The sequence below is a fragment of the Malaclemys terrapin genome, chromosome 4, assembly GCF_027887155.1.
Source record: "Malaclemys terrapin pileata isolate rMalTer1 chromosome 4, rMalTer1.hap1, whole genome shotgun sequence".
Taxonomy (NCBI): Eukaryota; Metazoa; Chordata; order Testudines; family Emydidae; genus Malaclemys; species Malaclemys terrapin.
This window is the reverse complement of record NC_071508.1, coordinates 29,517,937-29,536,537: the sequence shown is the minus strand read 5'-3', so window position 1 is coordinate 29,536,537 and position 18,601 is coordinate 29,517,937. Positions and strand designations below refer to the sequence as shown.

General features: G+C 58.3%; 1 protein-coding gene across 2 annotated transcripts; it reads right to left on the bottom strand.

The window, feature by feature from the left end:
* Window positions 1–1,666: 1,666 nt before the first annotated feature.
* On the bottom strand, window positions 1,667–18,601 carry ATXN7L2 (ataxin 7 like 2). 2 transcript variants are annotated; one of them, XM_054025393.1, is made up of 11 exons: window positions 18,469–18,601; window positions 13,742–13,813; window positions 12,341–12,445; window positions 10,405–10,609; window positions 9,115–9,428; window positions 7,921–8,003; window positions 6,979–7,223; window positions 6,483–6,675; window positions 6,013–6,134; window positions 3,362–4,208; window positions 1,667–1,760 (listed from the first exon to the last, which is right to left on the bottom strand). In XM_054025393.1, exons 1-11 carry the CDS (start codon window positions 18,599–18,601, stop codon window positions 1,746–1,748), a joined length of 2,334 nt encoding a protein of 777 aa, XP_053881368.1. In that variant the 3' UTR covers window positions 1,667–1,745. The 2 variants fall into 2 exon arrangements, with proteins under 2 accessions (XP_053881368.1, XP_053881369.1); XM_054025394.1 differs by having other exon boundaries at window positions 13,742–13,810.

Genomic DNA, 18,601 nt, shown 5'->3' with positions numbered 1-18,601 from the left:
GCGTCTAGGGGACGTGTAGCGACACACTACAGTGAAAAGCAGGCTGCGTCCACACTGCAGTGTGTAGCTAAACATGTCAGTGAAAGGCTGGCAGGGCAGGCAGTGGGGGAAGGCTCCAGTAGCTGGGAGACAGCAGGACACAACATGGCTAAAAACAGCAGGACAGACTGGGAGGCGCGGCTTGGGCCAAACAGAGACGTGTATTACTGTAGTGCCCAGGAGCCCTAGTTATGGACCATTGTGCTAGGTGCTGTACAAACATTAGCCTGAGGCAACTAAGTCGCCACTGCCAGGCACCCAGTCCCAGCCTGTTTAAAGAAGAGTTATAAGCTGAAGAGGGTCTCTATCCAAACCGCCTGTCTGGGCTCTCCTTGGAATGCCAGCCCTGCAGCCTTTCCCCAGGATCTCATCATCGAGTTACAGATCCAACACTAACCAGCTTTCTTGGAAGAGGGGAAAAAAAGGCAGCTGGACAAAGGACCTGGACTGGGGGTCAGGAGCCTTGGGCCTATTCCCAGCTTTGCCACTTGGCTGCTGGATGACCTTGGGCAAGTCACTTTTACTCTCTATGTGCCTGTTTTTCTTCCCACCCTTTGTCTAGTTGAGATTGGGGCAGGGACTGTCTCTAACCATGGATTTGTACAATGCCCAGCCTATCGGGGCCTTGAGCCATTAGCCCAATACAACAAATAATTCATAATAATAGACTTGGGGGGTTGGACCAGCACAGCATTGGCCAAGCAGCAGATATGATTCTCAGCCACACCACAACTGGCTCAAGCCACCCTTCTGGTCCTAAGGACAGTGCAAGGTAGTAATCTTCACAAACGAAGACATGAGCTGGAGGAGAGTTAGACAAGAACATGGGTGCCGGTTCAGGGCTGTCCCGTCGGGGTGGGGTATTCCTGTCTATCACACAACCACTTCACTGGGTGCCAGTTGCTGAGCAGGGTTAGAACAGGAACGGGGCACTGAGATAGAAATCGGGCCAGGCATAATGAACACCAGAGGGAATCAGAAAAACAGAGGCCTCATGAATTAGCCCAAGACATTGCACTAAAGGACCGGCATGAACACTGCATGATCCTGACATAAGCCCCGTTCCGGAGCAGCGAAAACGCTTGCGTCACCAAGCACAGCTTTGGGAGAAGGGAAGTGCCTACACGTCAGGGCACTGCCAGCAGGGGGAGCCACCCATGCACCAGGCATATGTCAGGGCACTAGCAGCAATGAGCGATGACATGCACACCAGGGCACGGCCTGCAGAGGGATCTTACCCCCACATGTAGCTGGCTGGAAAATCCGCTTCCTGGCCCTGCCAGGAGGGGGCGCCTGCCCCTCCCACCCCCCCCCCCACGCTGAACGCCACAGGCCAAACCACCCTTTCAATACTGATTTTTCTTTTTTTAAAAAAGAAACAAAAACAGCAATAATAATTCTTATAAATATCCCAGGCCGGCTGTGTGGCTGCCTCCTCGGTCCAGTCCATCCACTTCAAACCTCCTCCCAGGTGTGGATTGGGTTTGCGTCTGGATTTTTTTTTCCCCCTTGGGATTTTGTTCGTTCAGGTTTTTTTAGCAGCAACAGAACAGGAAAAGAGTCTTGAGGTATTTTTATAGAGTTTTTTTTTTTCTTTTAAAAAAAATAATATAAAGTTATAAAAAGCAGTGGCCTCTGAATCCGACCCAGGGCCTCCCAGTCCTCAGGACCGATGGCTCCGTCTGCATCGCACAGGCACTTGCTTGTTAATGCGCTTTCGACTGCAAGGAGACAAGAGGACAGGGGGTCAGCACAGCGGAACAAAGGAGCAGAACAGACGAGCGCGGAGGGCCAATGTTCCCCCGCCGCAGGGGCTCAGGGACTAGGGCGACTTGTCAGGAGCCCAAGGGCTGTGTCTAATTGGCGTCTACTTATAATAAAAGCACACTCTTGTGTTTGCATCTGAATAGCTGAATAAGAGCTCTCAGTGCCAGAGCCCTTCAGAGAAGTGCAGCATGCCCTGTGCTGCTGGAAATGCCATCGTGTGGCCCTTGTTAAGATCAGCAACTTCCCAGCGAATGTGCCTCCTCCCATAAAATGGTGATTCCCTCCCCGGCAAACTTCCCCAGGGACCTGAGAATCCAGCTGCATCTTTGTTGCACATCATCAGTAATAAAGGTTCGACAGGCCAAGTTAAGTGACCCCTAGTGGGTTTTCACAGAGGTCACTGACTGATTCTGTTAATGCACAAAAAGGAACAGACTCTTTCCGGTGGCCGGGCTGGCCCCACAGGTCTAACAGGAATAGACTCTACCCTGCAGGGCTAATGGGAGTCACAAGCAGTAGAAACATAATGACACCAAGAAGCCAGCAGCTGTGATGCACACAGCCAGAAAGCAGGTCGGCTGAGTACAGGGGGGATGTTTCACCTTTCAGAGCAGATCAGCACATCAAAGCTCACAACCCCTGAGAAGCAGGTCAAGATCATTCTCCCCATTTTATGGACGGGGAAACTGAGGCCCAGAGAGGGGAAGCAATTCACCCAGCGAGTCTGGGGCAGAGGTGGGAACAGAACTGTTTCTTGGCAGAGTTCAGAAACTGATCAGCCGTGTTCTCACCCCACAGACCGGGGGTACTGGTCATGTACCCGTCCCACACCAGTCATGACCTACATGCCTCCCGTTAGGAGAGGCCACAATCCTTCCCAACAGCCAGGACCATTCTCTGCAGTGCTGTGAGCTCCCGCAAGGCAAGGCCTCTGCCTCAGTTCCACAGCACCTCCTACTGGGAAAAGCATGTCCTGCTGGCTGTCCTCAGCCTGAGCCCCTGCTTGGAGGGAGTAGCTGTGGGCACTCCCCCCAGCCAACTCCCAACAGCGCCAACCGCTGGGGATGTGACACCTCCGAAGAGTGCTTGGAATACAGACCACTTTGCACGTAACCATAATCCTATTAACCCGTCTCATGCTGGGGACCTGTACTGTCTGGTGGCCAGGGGATGAGCTGCCAGCTGTCTGGGCTTCAAGGAGCCTGCTTGCCAGGCAGTGCCCCAGGGAAGGGCTCTCATCCTGTGGCAGCTACTCTCTGTGTCCGCTCTGCTCAGACCTCTGCAGCCTGGTCCAGCCCCGCAGAGCTCAGAAGGGCCCCATGAACCACGGGGTCCATCTGGGAAGGCGCTGCAGACCCCAGGACGCAGCCACGAGGATGGGGAGGGGGACTTTGGGAAAAGAACTGCTATGGAGTGGTGGGGACGACAGAGCAGCAGGGGGAGACCCAGAGGCCCACTGCATTGTTGATGGGCAGGGCAGGAAGATCAGCCCGCTGTGGGGGTGCACAGTGGTGGGGAGTGGTGGTGGTGGTGGGGGGGGGGGGGGAACACGTACCTTCAGTGCGTTCCGCTTCTCCTCGAAGCCCAGAGAGGCAACGGCCTTCTTCCTCCGCACAGCGCAGCCTGAGTCGGAGGCAGCGGCGGGGTGCTTGGCCTTCACCGGCCTGCAGTAGGTGGCCGCGTTCTTGCGCTTCTTGGCCTCCTCGTCCGAGAGGCAGTTGGCCTGCAGTGCTTTCGGCCCGTTCAGGGGGGAGCCCCGGTTCTCCAGTTGGGAGGCTTTGACTTGAGGGTGGCCGGGAGCCCTGCAGTCCAGGTGGCCGGCCCGCTTGACTCTGGAGCCTGGTGAGATGGCACCGTTGAGGGAGGCGGCAGAGGGGGAGCCCAGGGAGGGTTTGGTCTTTGCAGGCGGGTGGGGGACCTGGCAGCTGGCCACCTTGCCCTTGCCCGGGTCCAGGAGGCAGGTCCGTTTGTATGGGGGGCCAGTGGCGGCGCCCAGAGGCTGCTTGCGCTTTCGGGCCGAGGCCTCTGGCTCCCCGCCACCCGCTGGCTCCTTGGCTTTGGAGGACTTGCTGGCCTTGGTGGAAGGCAACTTGCTGAAGGATGGCGAGGGGGTATTGGCCGGGAGCGGGGAGGTGATGGACTGGCTCCCTCCCGTGCAGTCTGACTGGCTGCAGGCGGCCGCGGCGTGGGGCGAGCCCACCGTGTAGCTCAGGCTGAGGTGGCCGCGGCTCTCCCTGGCAGCCGTTGCTGTACAGGACAAGGAGGTCCTCCCGGGGGCGCCGTGGGGAAGGCTGCACGCCAGCGAGGAGCTGCCGATCTGGGAAGTGCTGGATGTGGAGGAGCCCGGGCCGGCGGGCGATGGGGCTGGGTGCAGCTGGGGGTCAGCAGCTGGAGGGATCTTCCTGGTGAGGCCAATGAAGCGGAATCAGAAAGGTAGGGGGAGAGGCTGCTGCTTATTTAAACGACACCCACAAATCCCACCCCCCAGCCTCTCCCCCATCTGATCCCGGCTGTCCCCCACTCATCTCTCCCACCTGCCCTTCCCCCATCTGTTCCCAGACCATGTCCTGCATCCCCACCTCCTGCCCTTCCCCCATCTGATCTGCAGCGCCTGCCAGCCCCCTCCCACATCCGATCCCAGGCTGTCTCCCAGCACTCCCCACCCCCCTGCCCTGCCCCATCCAATCTCTGGCCTCTCCCACATCCAATCTGAGGCATTCTCCCCCCACACCCCATCCACCTGCCCTTCTCCTATCCAATCCCGGGCTGTCTCCAACAACTGCCAGCCCCTTCACCCATCAGATCCCAGGCTGCCTCCCCCACACCCCACCCACCTGCCCTTTCCCCATCCAACCCCAGGCTGTCGCTTCCCCCATCTGATCCCAGGCCATGTCCCACCTCACCCCTGGCCCCATCACCCTTCCAATCCCAAGATGCCTCCTCCTCTAGTCCCCACCATCTCCTCCCTACTCTGACCCCCATCCTCCCTGGGCTCTTTCCTCCCCGTCTGATCCCCGGCTGTCTCTCTCATGCACCTGTCTATCAGGGCCATGCATCAAGCCCTGTGCTCCAGCCCCCCCTGCTGGAGGAAGCCGGGACTTAGCATCACTGCAGGTGGTGGGGATTTGGGGGTGTGGGTTAGGAACAGGCCAGGGAGGTGTTAACCAGCGCGATAAATGTTAATAGGAATTATTTACGTTCCTGGCAAAGCACTTTATAAGGATCCTGCTCTTAATATTCCCTGCCGCTGAGATCTCAAAGCACATTCTGAACGCTAGCCCAGCCTCGGCTCCCCCAACAGACTGGGGATGTTACCCCTGTTATACAGATGGGGAAACTGAGGCACAAAGCAGTAAACGGGCTGGCTCAGGTTACTCAGTAAGTCAGTGACTGAGCTACAAATAGAACGCAGGTATCCTGGCTCCCCAGTGCCTGCTGTAACCTCTTAACATGCTACCACTCTACTTGGGGTTCCGCTCCCAATGGCCATCATCTCTCGCTCCCCCAGATGCTCTGAAGGGCATGGAGGGACCCCACCAGCCGCTCCCACTGCAGGCAGAAGGGAAGGGGGGCAGGGGCAGGCATTACCGTACAGACTGAAATAGAAGCCACCCTCTAAATTTAGCAAGGCTGAAAGGAACAAAAGTGATTGACACATCAGCTGACCTCCCTTCCTGAAAACTGCCTCCTCAGTGCTTCCTGGGGTCCCCCAAGGCTTCCTCTGCAGCCTGCCTCGGTTACAATAATGGGGTCACGACACCCCCTCATGCATGTAGGGTGAGCTTCCCCCATGAACGGCTGGAGATCTTACCATGCGTTTTCTCTGCCCACACACGTCTGCATGGGCTTCCCAAAAGACTGAAGGTCAATCGCACCCAATGCCACCCCGGTTCTAGGCCGAAGATGGGAGGCAGAGGTGCTGATGCTCACCCCACCCTTTGGAAGCTGGCTGAGGAGGGGAGTGGCTGGACTGGGAACTGCCAACTGTCTAGCCCAGTGCTCAGCTGTCCCCACCACAGGGGAAGGCAATCCCCACAGGAGCTGAGCAGGGGCAGGTGCCACTCGGGCAGTCTCTTATCTCAACATGTGAGCCGGGAACGATTTCCTCCCACATTCCCAGGCACCCCACCCCCACCGCCTGGGCTAGGCGCAGATACACCCGCCCCACCCTGGCCCAGGCGCTGCCTCCCCCAGCAGGACACTCACTTCCACATGTGTGAGCTGAGGTGTCTCTCCAACATGGAGCTGAGGGCTGAGCAGAACCGGTCCAGCCGTCGGTTGAACACGTAACACCCAGGGCTGACCAAGCGGCTTCCGAAGGTGCAGAACTGGTTGGGATTAAGAGAGGAAGGGGAGAGAGCCATCAGGGAGGCCGAGACCCCTGTAAACCACATAGCAGCACCCTGCTGTGGGTCAGGAGCCCAGCCCATAGCATGGCAGAGAGGACGGACTGTCGGCTGGATCCCCAATCCCCTATCTCCTTCCCCGCCCCAAATGTGGCAACTCTGCACGGGTGCCAGCTGGATTCTGAGATCCAAGCACCTCTGTCGGAGCAGGATGCTGACAAACTGGCCTGAGAATCACTAGACAGGTCATTGTCCCCAGTGCCACCAGGGGGCACTGGTCTCTGCACAGAGAGGGGCAGAGACTCACCCCACCTCATGCCAAGCACTCACCGCCTGAGGCCGTGGTGGCTGTGTTGCATAATGACAGTCCAGCCTGTGGGATTCCTCGGCCATGTCGTCCTCGCTCTCGTCACTCGATACCCGGCTACTGCCCTTGGGCACAGGGAAGGGGTAGAGCCCGGGGTCTCTGTCGCCACAGGTCGTGGACGGCTCCTCCAGGTCGCTCTCTGAGGAAACCCTGGACCTGAACCCAATGAGAGGCAGAGGAGTGAGAACTGTCGTCTCTGGGGGCCTACAGGTTAAAGCTGCAGAGGGATGGGGTTAGGCTGGGGGGATCTATGTGCCAGAGGCACTGCTGGAAAGGGCAGACAGTCCCCACTGGGGCCTGGTTCTGCTAGGATCCCTGCACGGGGAAGGTGGGAGAGGCCAGCCCCAGAGAGGCGCCTGCACAGCACCCCCTCCTACGCTAGGGCGAGTGAGTCTGCCTGGATTGACACACACAGATGGTTGCTGGAGGCAAACCCGAGGTTCACTGCTGCTGCGTTACCTGGGAAGTGCACAGTGGGAGTGGGGCTGCTTTGCGCGGCAAGGGGAAGTGCTGGGTAGAACCAACGAGGTCTGCGCCCCGAAGGAGGCTTCCTGGGAGAGTCGGTCGGGGAGCGCTTCCTTCCTCACCGGGCTCTTCTCCTTGGGGGACTCCCCCTTCCTGGAACTGGCCTTCAGCTCTGCCACCAAGACATCAAAGTCCTTCGCCCGGCCCTGCACCTCACGGCGCTGGTGCACGGAGTGAATCTGTGACGAGGGCAGGAGGGGAGAGCATTACAGCCCCGGCTCACCATAGGATGCCATCAGACCCACCATAGGAACCCCCCCTAGTGCCTAGAAGCTCGCAGGAGCTACAGACCCTCTTACTAATTCAGCTAGTGGAGATTCTCCTGGGCCTCCCGGGGGAGAGGCCTGTGTTTGGAGCAGAGGCCCGAGACTCCACGTTTCCCTGTCTGCATGCATGCCACTGAGCCGTGAGATGAAGCGGTGTCTCTAGTCCATGGGGGCCTCCTAGAGCCAGTCAGCACTACATCTCCCACCCCCTCTCCTCCAACAGGCTAGACAAGTGGCTCTCAACCCTTGACCTGTGGGCTGCTTGCTTCCCCATCAGCACACAGCTGCGGCCCATGTGACATTCTCAGGGCCATACAGGTAGTATATAAATTGTGTGGATGTGGCCCACATAACAGAGAGCTGCACGTGCGGCCCATAATGGTAAATAGTTTGAGAACCACTGGATTAGACCTTCACAAGGTGGCACTTTATAGCCATGCAACAGCAAACGCTTCTCTTCCCCAGTGGGCATGTCAGTCTGGAGCCTCCTGCAGAGCCCTTCAACCTCCAGCTGGGCTGTAGGGGGACAGGCACTCACCCTGCCTCCTACTGTTCTACCAGGAAACAATCTCACACATGACAGTACCTTGCAGGTCACACATGACAGTACCTTGCAGGTCAGCAGCCGGGTGCAGATCTTTTTGGTGTCAGGATTCACAACTCCACACTGCCTGTTCAAATCACACTCCTTCCCTGCAGGGCAGAAAGACAGAGCTGAGATGCACAAGGGGAAAGCATGGACAGGGCCTGGCTGGATCCCGAGCTCGCCCTGCTCTTTAGAGTCTTTGCCAAACTTCCTAAGATCCCTGCGTTTGGCCTGGAGCTTTGGTTGACTGTTGGAACAAGCTTTTGTGCCAGGAGGTTCTCGCCATTTCAAAAGGGAAAATCTTGCTTCTTGCCTCTATTTAATGGGGTGCTGTCATCACCAACTTTCATGCTCTTTGCCATGGGGCGGAGCTCAGATACAACTGCAGCAGGTGCTATATAAAACCTTCCCCCTGAGAAATGAGGCCCAGTTCTTAGGATCTGTTATTACAAAGCAAGGTGGGGTTTGGGGCTTACTGAACGGGGCATGAATGGAAAGGTTTTCATGGGCTTGCCAGGGTGGATTGAAACGTCCCAAACCACAACTAAAGCAGAGTTGGGCGAGCGCAGGAGATGCAAAGACGTGCAACGGGATCTCTGAACACTGCGAACAGCTCCTTCGGCCTCACAATCTCCAGTGTTAGTCTCATTGTCCAGATGGGGAAACTGAGGCACTGAGCATTTAAGTGACTTGCCCAAGTCTGCACAGTGGGTGGGTGGCAGGGGACTAGGACACAGATGGCCTGACTCCCAGTTCTAGGTTTGAGGCACTGGCCCAGGCTCTCTCTCATGGGACCCAGCGGACAGCCTCCTAGCTGCGTGCAGCTCTTTAGGGCTATATAGGTACTAGATGAGTCCCAGGATCTGGCTGGTGGCCTTCTCAATTTTCCTGGGCTCCAATCAGGGGAGCGCTCCTTGGGCTGGGAAAGGAGTGGCTCAGCTGGTGTGTGTGTGGCAGGAGAGAAAAGGAGATGCCAGGATCCCTGCTCTCGCCATGGGGCAGAGAAGAGCCCACCCCCACACACACCTCCCCGCTCAAGGAGAGAGGCTGAATTGAGCCGCTAAGAGATCACGGCTGTCAGCCAGCACTGAGCCACAGAGCTGTGTCATCGCACAGGGCTGCTGAGTCGCCACCACCCAAACGCCCTATCCAGCTGTCACCTTGGCCTGATTCAGCATCACCCCCACCGGGCAGCGAAGGAGGAACAGCAGGACTCACGCGCCATCTTCTTGTGGGATTTGGGAGGCGGTTTGCTGGTGCCCGGCTCCTTCTCCCCTGAGGCAGAGGTGCTCTCTGGTTTCCTGTCCAGACCATCGGCGGGCACAACGGAGTCGACTCCTGCCTTGGCTGGCACAAGCGGCTCTTTGGGCAACACTGCCAGGGACAGCTTCCCCATGGGCTCTTTGGAGCTGGCAGGTGGCTGCCCGGGGACAGAAGCAGCAGCAGCAGCCTTCGGGGGCACCTTGATGCCGTGTCCATCCGGCTTGGGAAGGCTGGAAATCTTCTCCAAGTTCACCACCGGCATAAACAAACTGGAAGGAGAAGGGACAGGCTCCGAGAGCTCAGCCAGGAAATGCGCTAGCGACAGCTGCAAACCTCCCCGGCAGCAGAGGGTGACTGAGGCCCGTCTGGGCCAGGTCCCAGCCCCCGAGCCACATCCTGGGGTAGGTGCTCTGGGCTTGTGAGACCTGGACTCTGGGCTACCCTTCTGAGCCCCTGGACTGGTCCTGCTGCCCACCAGCCTTGTGGTCGCGTGTGCTCCGGCCTGCTACGTACCTCGGGCTACCCCTGTGTCGCACACAGACGCCAGTCCAACCGGCCACGGTGGCTGGGCTGAATGGGAGGTGCAAGCACTGGCAGGGGCCGGGGCTGGCTGAGCTAGTGCAGGGCCCTCATTTCCTTGTGCCTCTCCTCTGAGGGGATCATCGGGCTGGGACTGTCATCCCTCCCGAGCACAGTCCAGACGAGCGACCCCCGGCACGCACAGAGGGAGACGACACCCTGCTCTGGAAATGCCTCCATCCACTGAGGCCCAGGCAGCCAGGGGCAAAGGCGCGGTCTCCATTGAGACCCTGCCGCACAGCCGAAGCAGCGCATCTCCCGAGCCCAACAAAGTGGGGTGGGGCTCCCCCTTCCCCAGCACATCCCCCTTCATCCCCCTCCCCACGTCAGAGCCAGCTGGGGTTTCCCTGCGGCCCCTCCCCCCACGTCAGAGTCCAGTGGGGCTCCCCCTAACCCCCTCCACCCATATCAGAGTGGGGCTCTCAGTCCCCTACTGCCCCTCCCCCCATGTCTCTCTCCATCGCCCCCCTTCCTCCTCCCCACACAGGAGAGCAGGGTCACCCTCCCCGGAGTGGGGCTGCCCCCCAACCCCTCTCACATCAGAAGAGCATAGGCTCACCCCACACCCACATGAGAGTGGAGCCAGGCTCCCCTCAACCCCTCTGTGTCGAGCCCACCCCACCCCCCATGTGAGAGCAGGCTCCCCCTTTGCCCCGTCCCACTCACCAGAGATTGTCTTTCTGTGCCTTGTCTGGCCTCTCGGGCGGATGCTGGGCCCGGCTGCGGGAGTTCTGCGACTTCTCCCGTGAGGCCTTGGCGCTGCCATGGCCCCCGCAGGCAGGGGGCTGCCCGTTGACCGCATGGCACTTCTGGGTGTTGGCAGATACCTGCGCCCGGGCGTAGAGCTTGCTGAGAGGTCCGTGACGTCTTTCTGGAGGGGAGGGGGAAGCTCTGTCAGTGACACACACACAAGTGGCCCTGCCCATCAAAGGAGGGGGACAGCCCTCACTGCTCTCCAACGCCCCGGGGGAAAGGGGCTGCAAACATGCCCCAAGGCACCAAGGGCTGCCTGAGTCTGCAGCCAGGCCGGCCCCACAGGAACGGCCCCATTCATCTCAGCGTGTCGTTCACTCTGAAGGCTAATGATGACAACTGAAACAGCAACAGTCATGTCACTGCTGATCATTTTAACAGAACCATCCAGCTGGCCTGGGAGCCTGGACAATGCCGCTTTTCCCATCTCCAGCCAGCTTGTCTGAATTGAACAGCAGTGCTGGCTAAGAACCCAGGAGTCCTGGCTCCCGGGCCTGTGGTCAGCCCAACAGGCAACCCCCTCACTTTAGCAGCCTGATCTGCCTTGTACATCACCTTTGCTTGCAAAACCCTGTGTTTGGGAGCCGGCCCAATAGACCCCAGCGGGTCCAACATGTGTCAACAGCTATCAGACCCTTCGACGCCCCAGTGCGGTGGCAGCTGTCCCGAACAGGCTGCTCCACTCCACCTCCCTGCAGGCCCCCGGAGAACCATGCCCAGCACCAGAACCTGGGAGCCACCCAACCAGGCCAGACAGAGCAGCCAGGCATCCCTTGCTCTGCCCACCCCAGGAACATGGCTCCCGATGCTGCTCTTTCCCACCCCCCCATCCTTTCCAGGATGCCGAAGGTAGCTCCTCCACGCTCTCTCGCCCTGCCGCTGATTGCTGGGGGCCTCCCAGCAGCAGGCAGCTCCTGCCGTGGAGGAGAGGGTGGGATTGTGCCAGGTGCGGGGGGGGGGGCAGAGGACGACGGCTGGGATGGGAAACAAGCTGCCAGCTCATAACTCAGGGATGCTTTTTGAAGGTCCCCTAAGAAAGCGTTTCCCAAATGATGGGTCCTGACCCACCAGCGAGTCATGGGAAGGATCTAAGTGCGTTACCAGGCCCTAGGCAAACATACATTTCTCACATTCCAGAGAGCAATCCCGCCCCACTCTCTCCCCATAGCGGCAGCTCCTGTCCCGTGGGGCCGGGTCTGGCTTGCCACAGGCATTGTAGCCTAGCACGGGGGTCACAGCGTCACTCAGGTTTGGCCCGGCTGCCCCTCTCTCATGGGCATGCACCAGTTCGCAATACCACTCACTCAAGCGTGGCCTGGCCACCCCGCATCATGATGGCCAGGCCAAACCTGTGTGGCGTTGCAACCCCCTACACCCAGTCATGATGCCCAGAGCAGGGAGCCAGGCCCAGCCCCACAACAGGGAGTGCGGGGGGCTCCTCTCCTAGACCTTCACCCCCCAGGGCTGCCCCTCCGCACCAGGCAGCATTAGGGCTGCGGGGCCAGGACGAAGGGTGCATAAATGTTGCAAAACCAGACCAAGTGCAGCCAGTGGGGGACCTGGGTGGCCTGCAGCTTCCTGCACAGCCCCACCCTGCTGCCTCTGCAGCATTTCTCTCCCCACTGCAGACGGAGGAGGCAGAGCCTTCCCTCTGGACCCCTGCGCCCCAGGCTCAATCTAGAACACAGCGGCTGTGGCCGGGACACCAGCGGAGTCGTCATTCCAGAGCCGCTCCGAGGTCGGTGCCTAGAGAACGCGGGGGAGGAGAATAGAACCAGGGTCCCCATTCCCGGCTGGCCTCAGAAGGGGCCCGGCTGCTGACCTCACCCCAGACAGTCAATCGGCTTACCGCAGTGCTTCTGAAAGGCTTGAGGCTTGACCACTTGGCTACAGTGGTTACACACCACCAGGTAGAACTCGTCGTGGGCTGGGCAGTGCCCAAAGATAGACATGTCTGCCAGGGCAAGAGACAGCAGTAAGGGAGAGGCCACGAAGGGCCCCCTGCGGCCTGGTGGGGCTGTGGCTGCCCAGGCCAAGAGACACGCCTAAGGAAATCCACCTTTTGTACCCAATGCAAATGGACAGTCACGTCCCCCCTCCCTAAAGGGAGACTACAGGGGCTCCAGCTCAAACCCAGCCCAGCTCAGCGCTGCTGCCAGCCAATGGCTGTTCATGGCCTGTGTGAAATGAGCATGGTGGGTCTCAGATTTCAGTGGACACAGAGCAGCTGCCGCCACCACGAGTGGGACCCCCTCCAGGCAGTTTCAGCAGAAGCCAAAGGTCAAATGGGTCATGGAGCCTGACCTCCCCACTCAGCCCTGGAGAAGGCCCCTCAGAGCAAGGCTGGCACGGAGGAGGGGCAGCTGCCACCCGTGCGGATGCTGGGGCTACGGGCACCTTGGTGTCCAGTTTATGGGTGCGCTGCACAGACGATCCAGAGACAAGGGCCTCACGAGGGGCTCCAAAACCTCTGCATCTCAAGCCTTAAACTGGGGGACAGCCTGTGGCCCTCACGTTGCCCCTGCCCCAAGATCAACTGGGCCAAAGCAACTAACTTAGGGCTATACGGTATGCTGGGTTTCTGGGGCTCATCCACTTGGATTGCAGGGCTGCCTGGTGTGAGGCTAGGGGGGATTATAGAGCACTGGGCCGGCTTTCAATGTCTGCGGGAGCCTCCCTCGCAGCAAGCAAGATCAAGGCCCTGGGCTGCCAGGTGAAGCTGGGGAACAGTCAGGCCAGGAATGCTGGAGCTACACCAACCTTGCAAGGGATGTGGGGGTCCCAGAAGAGCATAGCCCCCAACAGCCATGTTCTGTGCTTGGGCTCCAGGCCAGCTCTGCAGAGCTCCACAGAGCGCGAGGCCAGAGAGGCACAGCCTGGGCTCAAGTCTGCCCTGCGTTTGCTCTGTGCAGTGAAGCCCATTTGTACCCAAAGGGGACGTGGTTTGTGCAGCTAGGAGCAGGAGCGGATCCTGCTGCGTTGGCTATTTAGTAGCTCTCTCCTCTGAGAGGGCCGGACAGCGTTGGACTGGTCTGAACGGCCCAGGTGAAGGGAAGTGATGCTGACAGCCTCAACCCATGAGCAGGGCCACAAAGTTACCTGCTGATGCCAAATTCACAACAGCTCCTGTGCTAACCACCCCCAACCCCCGGCTCTCACAGATAACAAGAGCCTTGGCCAAAGGAACAGATCATGCCCACTACTGAACCAGGCAGCTCCCTGAGCTGGAAGAAGCCGGACGAGCTCTTACCTTCCTTAATGAGTGTCATCGCATCCACTTTCTTGCTTCCGTTCTTGCTGCTCTCCTCCACCTCAGACCCTGCTAGAGACAATCAGCCCCATCAGCAACAGTCAGGACCCTTCCCCAAACCCCATAACCCAGAAGCCGAAAGAGCCTGCTCCCTACAGGCTGATGGGGGGGGGTGTTAATTGTTTGCAAAGTGGGAGGATGGCAGGTCGCCAAGCTGCCAACAGACTGAGGAGCCCTAAGAATCAGTCAGTTAACAAGGTGCAGGGCCTCGGTCTCAGGGAATCTCCCGCTTGGCCTCCCTGAATCAAGCAGGACATGCAAACAGCGCCATCAATGGACTGTTTGCCACATGACAGGTGGGGGTGGAACCAGGATACGGCCCCTGGGCAGAGAAGGGGTCTTTGTCTGGGTCTGTGAAAGGCCTTTAGCACAGCTCCTTTTCCTGCGAAGCATGACAACCTCTCTGCTCGCCCTAGTGGATCCTGCAGGACTCAAGGTTGTCTACATGGGGAAGTTATTCCAAGGGCAGTACTATTCCAGAAGAGCTCCCTTTGGGGACACTCTTATTCCGACTTTTTCCAGGTTGGTAGAACTCTTCCGGAGGGCTCACTCTTTCCCTGCTGACCATCTCGGCAGCCAATGTGCTCAGCCAGGGCTGCTGGAGATCAGAGTCACTAATTTGTCCCCAGCACCATTCTCCAGGGCTTAGCCCAGACCTGCTCGAAGAGTCCCGAGCTGTTGGACTGCCCCCACCACCCCTGGGACATGATCCCCCAGCCAAGTGGATCTGCAGAGGGTAGGGGGGATCCAGCAGATTCCACGTGTTGGGACATTTTCCTTTCCTTGAGCTCATAGATTCCAAGGTCAGAAGGGAGCATATGAAAATCCAGGCTGACACCCGGCATAGTGCAGGCCAGAGACCTGCCCCCAAACCACCCCTACAGCAGAGTTCTTAGAGAGCCATCCCGTCTTGATTTCCAAATTGCCAGTGATGGAGAACCCACCCTGACCCATGTTATCACTCCCAGGTCTACCCCTGTGCACTGAGGGACGGGAAGAATGGGCAGCAGCCACAAGGAAAGGTAAATGGATAGGGGCCAACAGCTGGGAAGGAAGGCGGAGAGGATCAGAGGTAGAACAGCAGAAAGAGGGGACACGTCTCCTGGGCACGAATAGCTTCCCACCACTCCCTCCTCCCATTCCGGTCCCCATGAACACCTTGGGGTTGTGCCACAGACCAGCCACTTGAGCAGCACGGCCCCCACCCTGCCAAGCACACACAACGGGGTGCAAGGGGCAAACACGCCAGCTCCAGGATTCCAAACATCCCTTCGAATCAGCCCCATGGTACTGTCTGAATGCCACCTGCAACAGGGCTGGCTGGGAATTTCTGGTGGGGGAGGGAGCTGGGGCTAATTTAAATTCTTTAGGGGCAGAAAGAGAATCCACTGCGGATGCTCATGTTGGAGCTGATGCACCTGGTTGTTGCAGCTCCAAAACTGGTGGTCATGTGGCTAAAGCACCAGACTGAGACTCAGGAGACCTGGGTCACTCCCCTGTTCCCCAAAGACTCCCTGTGTGATTCTGAGCGACTCACTTAATGGCTCCATGCCTCAGTTCTCCCCTGTTAGATGGGGCAGACGGTTCTTCCATTCTCCCATCCTTTGTCTAGCTGGGCTAGGTCGGCTGTACGCACGTCAGGGCAAGAACTGCCTCTTAGTGTATGTCCAGGCAGCCCCCAGCGCACAGGGTCCTGACCATCTCTGGGCCTCTGCATGCTACTGTACTACACACAAACAACAGGAGTCACAATCCTCTCCCCACCACTGTGCCCTTCTCTAGCTCGTTTCACCCAGGCATCCCCACACAACGAAACCTCAGTAAGCCCCATGGGAAACTGGGCCTGAAGAGGCTAATCTGCCCACGATCACACAACGGCAGAGCCAGGTTCAGAAGTCCTGACATCCTGCTTTCTTCACTCCACCATGCTCCCTCTGCATCCGATAACCGGACACCACAGCCTGCACTCGCCTGCGCAGGACGCACCCACTGTAGACAGACCTCAAAACACAGACCGACTCTCACCAACCAGCGGTTCGCGGGATGGGGCTGTGTTTTGATGCAGGCATCAATGAGGCAGTAAAGCATTCACCCTTCTCCCGGCACTGTCATTTCTTTCTGGCACTAAACCCAGACGACGCTTTTTAAAAAATAGATTTGAAAATAATCCTAGAAATTAAAGCCAACCAGAGCAAATCCATAGCCCAATCTCAGGGGGAAATGCCAACAGGCTCCCAGCAACGAACAGCCTCGGAGAAGGGAAACTGCATCTATTTATAAAGCAACAACTTGCAAAAAGTTCCATGGATGTTAAACGCCACAGTGTGAGTAAGTTCAGGCCAGCCAGGACAAACCCACTGCAGGGAGATTCCTGCACTGCACCCAGCGGGAGGAGAGATTAGATAAAAACTAACAAGGCTTTCTCCAGCTCTCATTGCTGTACCATTTTCAATCTACAAGCAAAGAACTTAGCCGACAGCATGAACTTGTCTGCAAAGGGAATTTGCTTCACAGCCCAGCTATAAATCCCTGAAAACACAGGAGTCATTATGCAAACTCTGCCGGAGCCCTAAGTAGATCAGGAAGCACGATGCTCTAACTACATCTAGTGCAAGGGAAAGATAATGGAGGGGGAAGGGACACCGCTCCACAGTGTAAGAAGCGTCACCAGGGACAGCTCCACCGGCCTCCGCTCCCCCACTTCCAGGGCCTTTCCAGAGTCCAGCGTCAGACTGTGTTGGAGAAATCAAATGATCCCCCCCCAAAATGGTGATGCTTCTGAACGATTCCTGGGATTTCAAGGGCAAAAGTCTCAAGAGACAGCTATCAGCTCCATCCCCCTGGGGAAAGAGGGCAGAGGGCGGGAGTGAGGGGTGAGAGCAACATGGAAGTGAAGAGCAGCATGGGAGGAAAGAGGGCTAAGAGGGATGGTGAAGTAGCTGGAGCAAGTGGAACAGATGCAGGATGCAGGGGTTGAGGGTGCAGAGGTCCAGGCTGAGGGGAGTAGGGGTGGGAGCAGGATGGGGGCATGGCAGGAGGAGATCAGGCTTGGTAAGGCTCAGGGACCAGGTTCAGGGAGGGCAAAGGTCAGGATCCTGGTACAAGGGGAACATGATCAAGTTCAGGTCTGCTGGGGAATCCAGTGGAGGAGAAGATCCCGGGAGGGTCAGCTCAGAGGACCATGAGAGACTCTGGGGTGGGGCTGGGAGATCAGTTTCAGGGCATACCATGTTGGGGGTTCAAATGTCAGGGATAATGTGGGGGGTCAGGGAAAAATCAGGGTGCATGAGATGGAGGAGGACCAGATTCAGGGATTCAAATGAAAAGTTCAGGGGGTGACAGGGCAGGGAGAGGAGACATCAGGAGCAAGGAGCCATGAGGGCATGGGTTTGTGAGGAATTGAGGTTGGTGTGGAGTCACAAGTGATAGGTGGGGGGGAAGAATAGCTCAGTGGTTTGAGCCTTGGCCTGCTAAACCCAGCGTTGTGAGTTCAGTCTTTGAGGGGGCCATTTAGGGATCTGGGGCAAAATCAGTACTTGGTCCTGCTAGTGAAGGCAGGGGGCTGGACTCAATGACCTTTCGGGGTCCCTTCCCGCTGTATGAGATAGGTATAGCTCCATATATTATTATTATATTATATTATTAGATGACCTCCTGAGGTCCCTTCCTACCCTGATATTCTATGGTGCAAGGGACAGCTGGGCAATCGGAGGACAGGCATCACAGAGGATCGGGGGGCTAGGGAGCTGAGGACAAGTATCATGGTGGGATCTGCTGGGCAGGAAATGGTGAGAAGGATCTCCGTGCATCTGAAAAAGTGGGCTTTTTACACACGAAAGTTTATGCCCCAATAAATCTGTTAGTCTTTAAGGTGCCACTGGACTCCTCATTGTTTTTAGGGATCACAGGGTGAATCTGCTTTCAGGGGCTACAGAGAAGGTCAGGCAAGTAGGGATCACAGAGAGCATCCAGTGTGATCAGGAATCCATGTGGTCAGGATCCAGAGAAAGGATCAGGGCTCTCAAGGATCGTAGCAGGATTTAGTGGATCAAGATTCAGAGATCCTGAGGGATCCTGTGAGATCTGGGATCAGGGGGTGCCCAGGATGGACATAACGGATCAAAGGGGATCCGGCAGGGTTGGGGATCACAGCATGCACATAACAGATCTCACACACCGTGCTAAGCACATACAAAAGGGATTAATGATCGCAGGGGATCCAGTGGGGTCAGGAAATGATACGTGCTCAGAACACACATCATGGATCATGGGTGATCCGTGGGGTCAGGGATCACAGGGTGCTTTGGACACACACACAGGATCGCAGGGCCTGGTGGTGTTGGGGGCTGTAGTTGATCCACAAGGGATCCAGTGGGGTCCGGGGACTGCGGGGTGCTCAGCATCCCATAAGGGATCCGGGGGATCCCGCGAGCTCAGAGATCCAGGGTGCTCAGGATCCCGGGGATCGGTGATGCGGGGGAATCCCGCGGCGCTAGGACCCGGCGGCGCAGGAGGCGAAGGCGGCGCTAGGACCCCGCGGCTCCTTTGTTCGGGGCCGGCGGCCGGGCGGGGGTGAGGAGCCGTACGGCGGCGGCGGCTGCCCCGCTCCCCGCCCTGGCCCCCCCGCCTCGCCGGCCCGGCGCCGGTCGGCGCGCGCGGCCCCTCACCTGGCTCGGCGGGCGGCCCTGCCCTCTCCACCCAGGCGCTCCAGCTCTGCCCCGCGAAGTCATCGAGGCTCGGCAGCCGCCGATCCACAGCGGCCATTGCTGCCGCCGCCGCCGCGCGTCCACGCACCGCCAT

Bases quoted from the DNA above. Each gene is read 5' to 3' on its own strand.
- ATXN7L2 (XM_054025393.1), bottom strand. From the start codon at position 18,601: ATGGCGGTGCGTGGACGCGCGGCGGCGGCGGCAGCAATGGCCGCTGTG. The intron at 9,429-10,404 runs GTGAGTGGGACG...TTCTCCTTCCAG, and splicing joins GCACAGAAAGACAATCTCTG to TTTGTTTATGCCGGTGGTGA. The intron at 4,209-6,012 runs GTGAGTGTCCTG...TGGCCTCACCAG, and splicing joins CTCAGCTCACACATGTGGAA to GAAGATCCCTCCAGCTGCTG.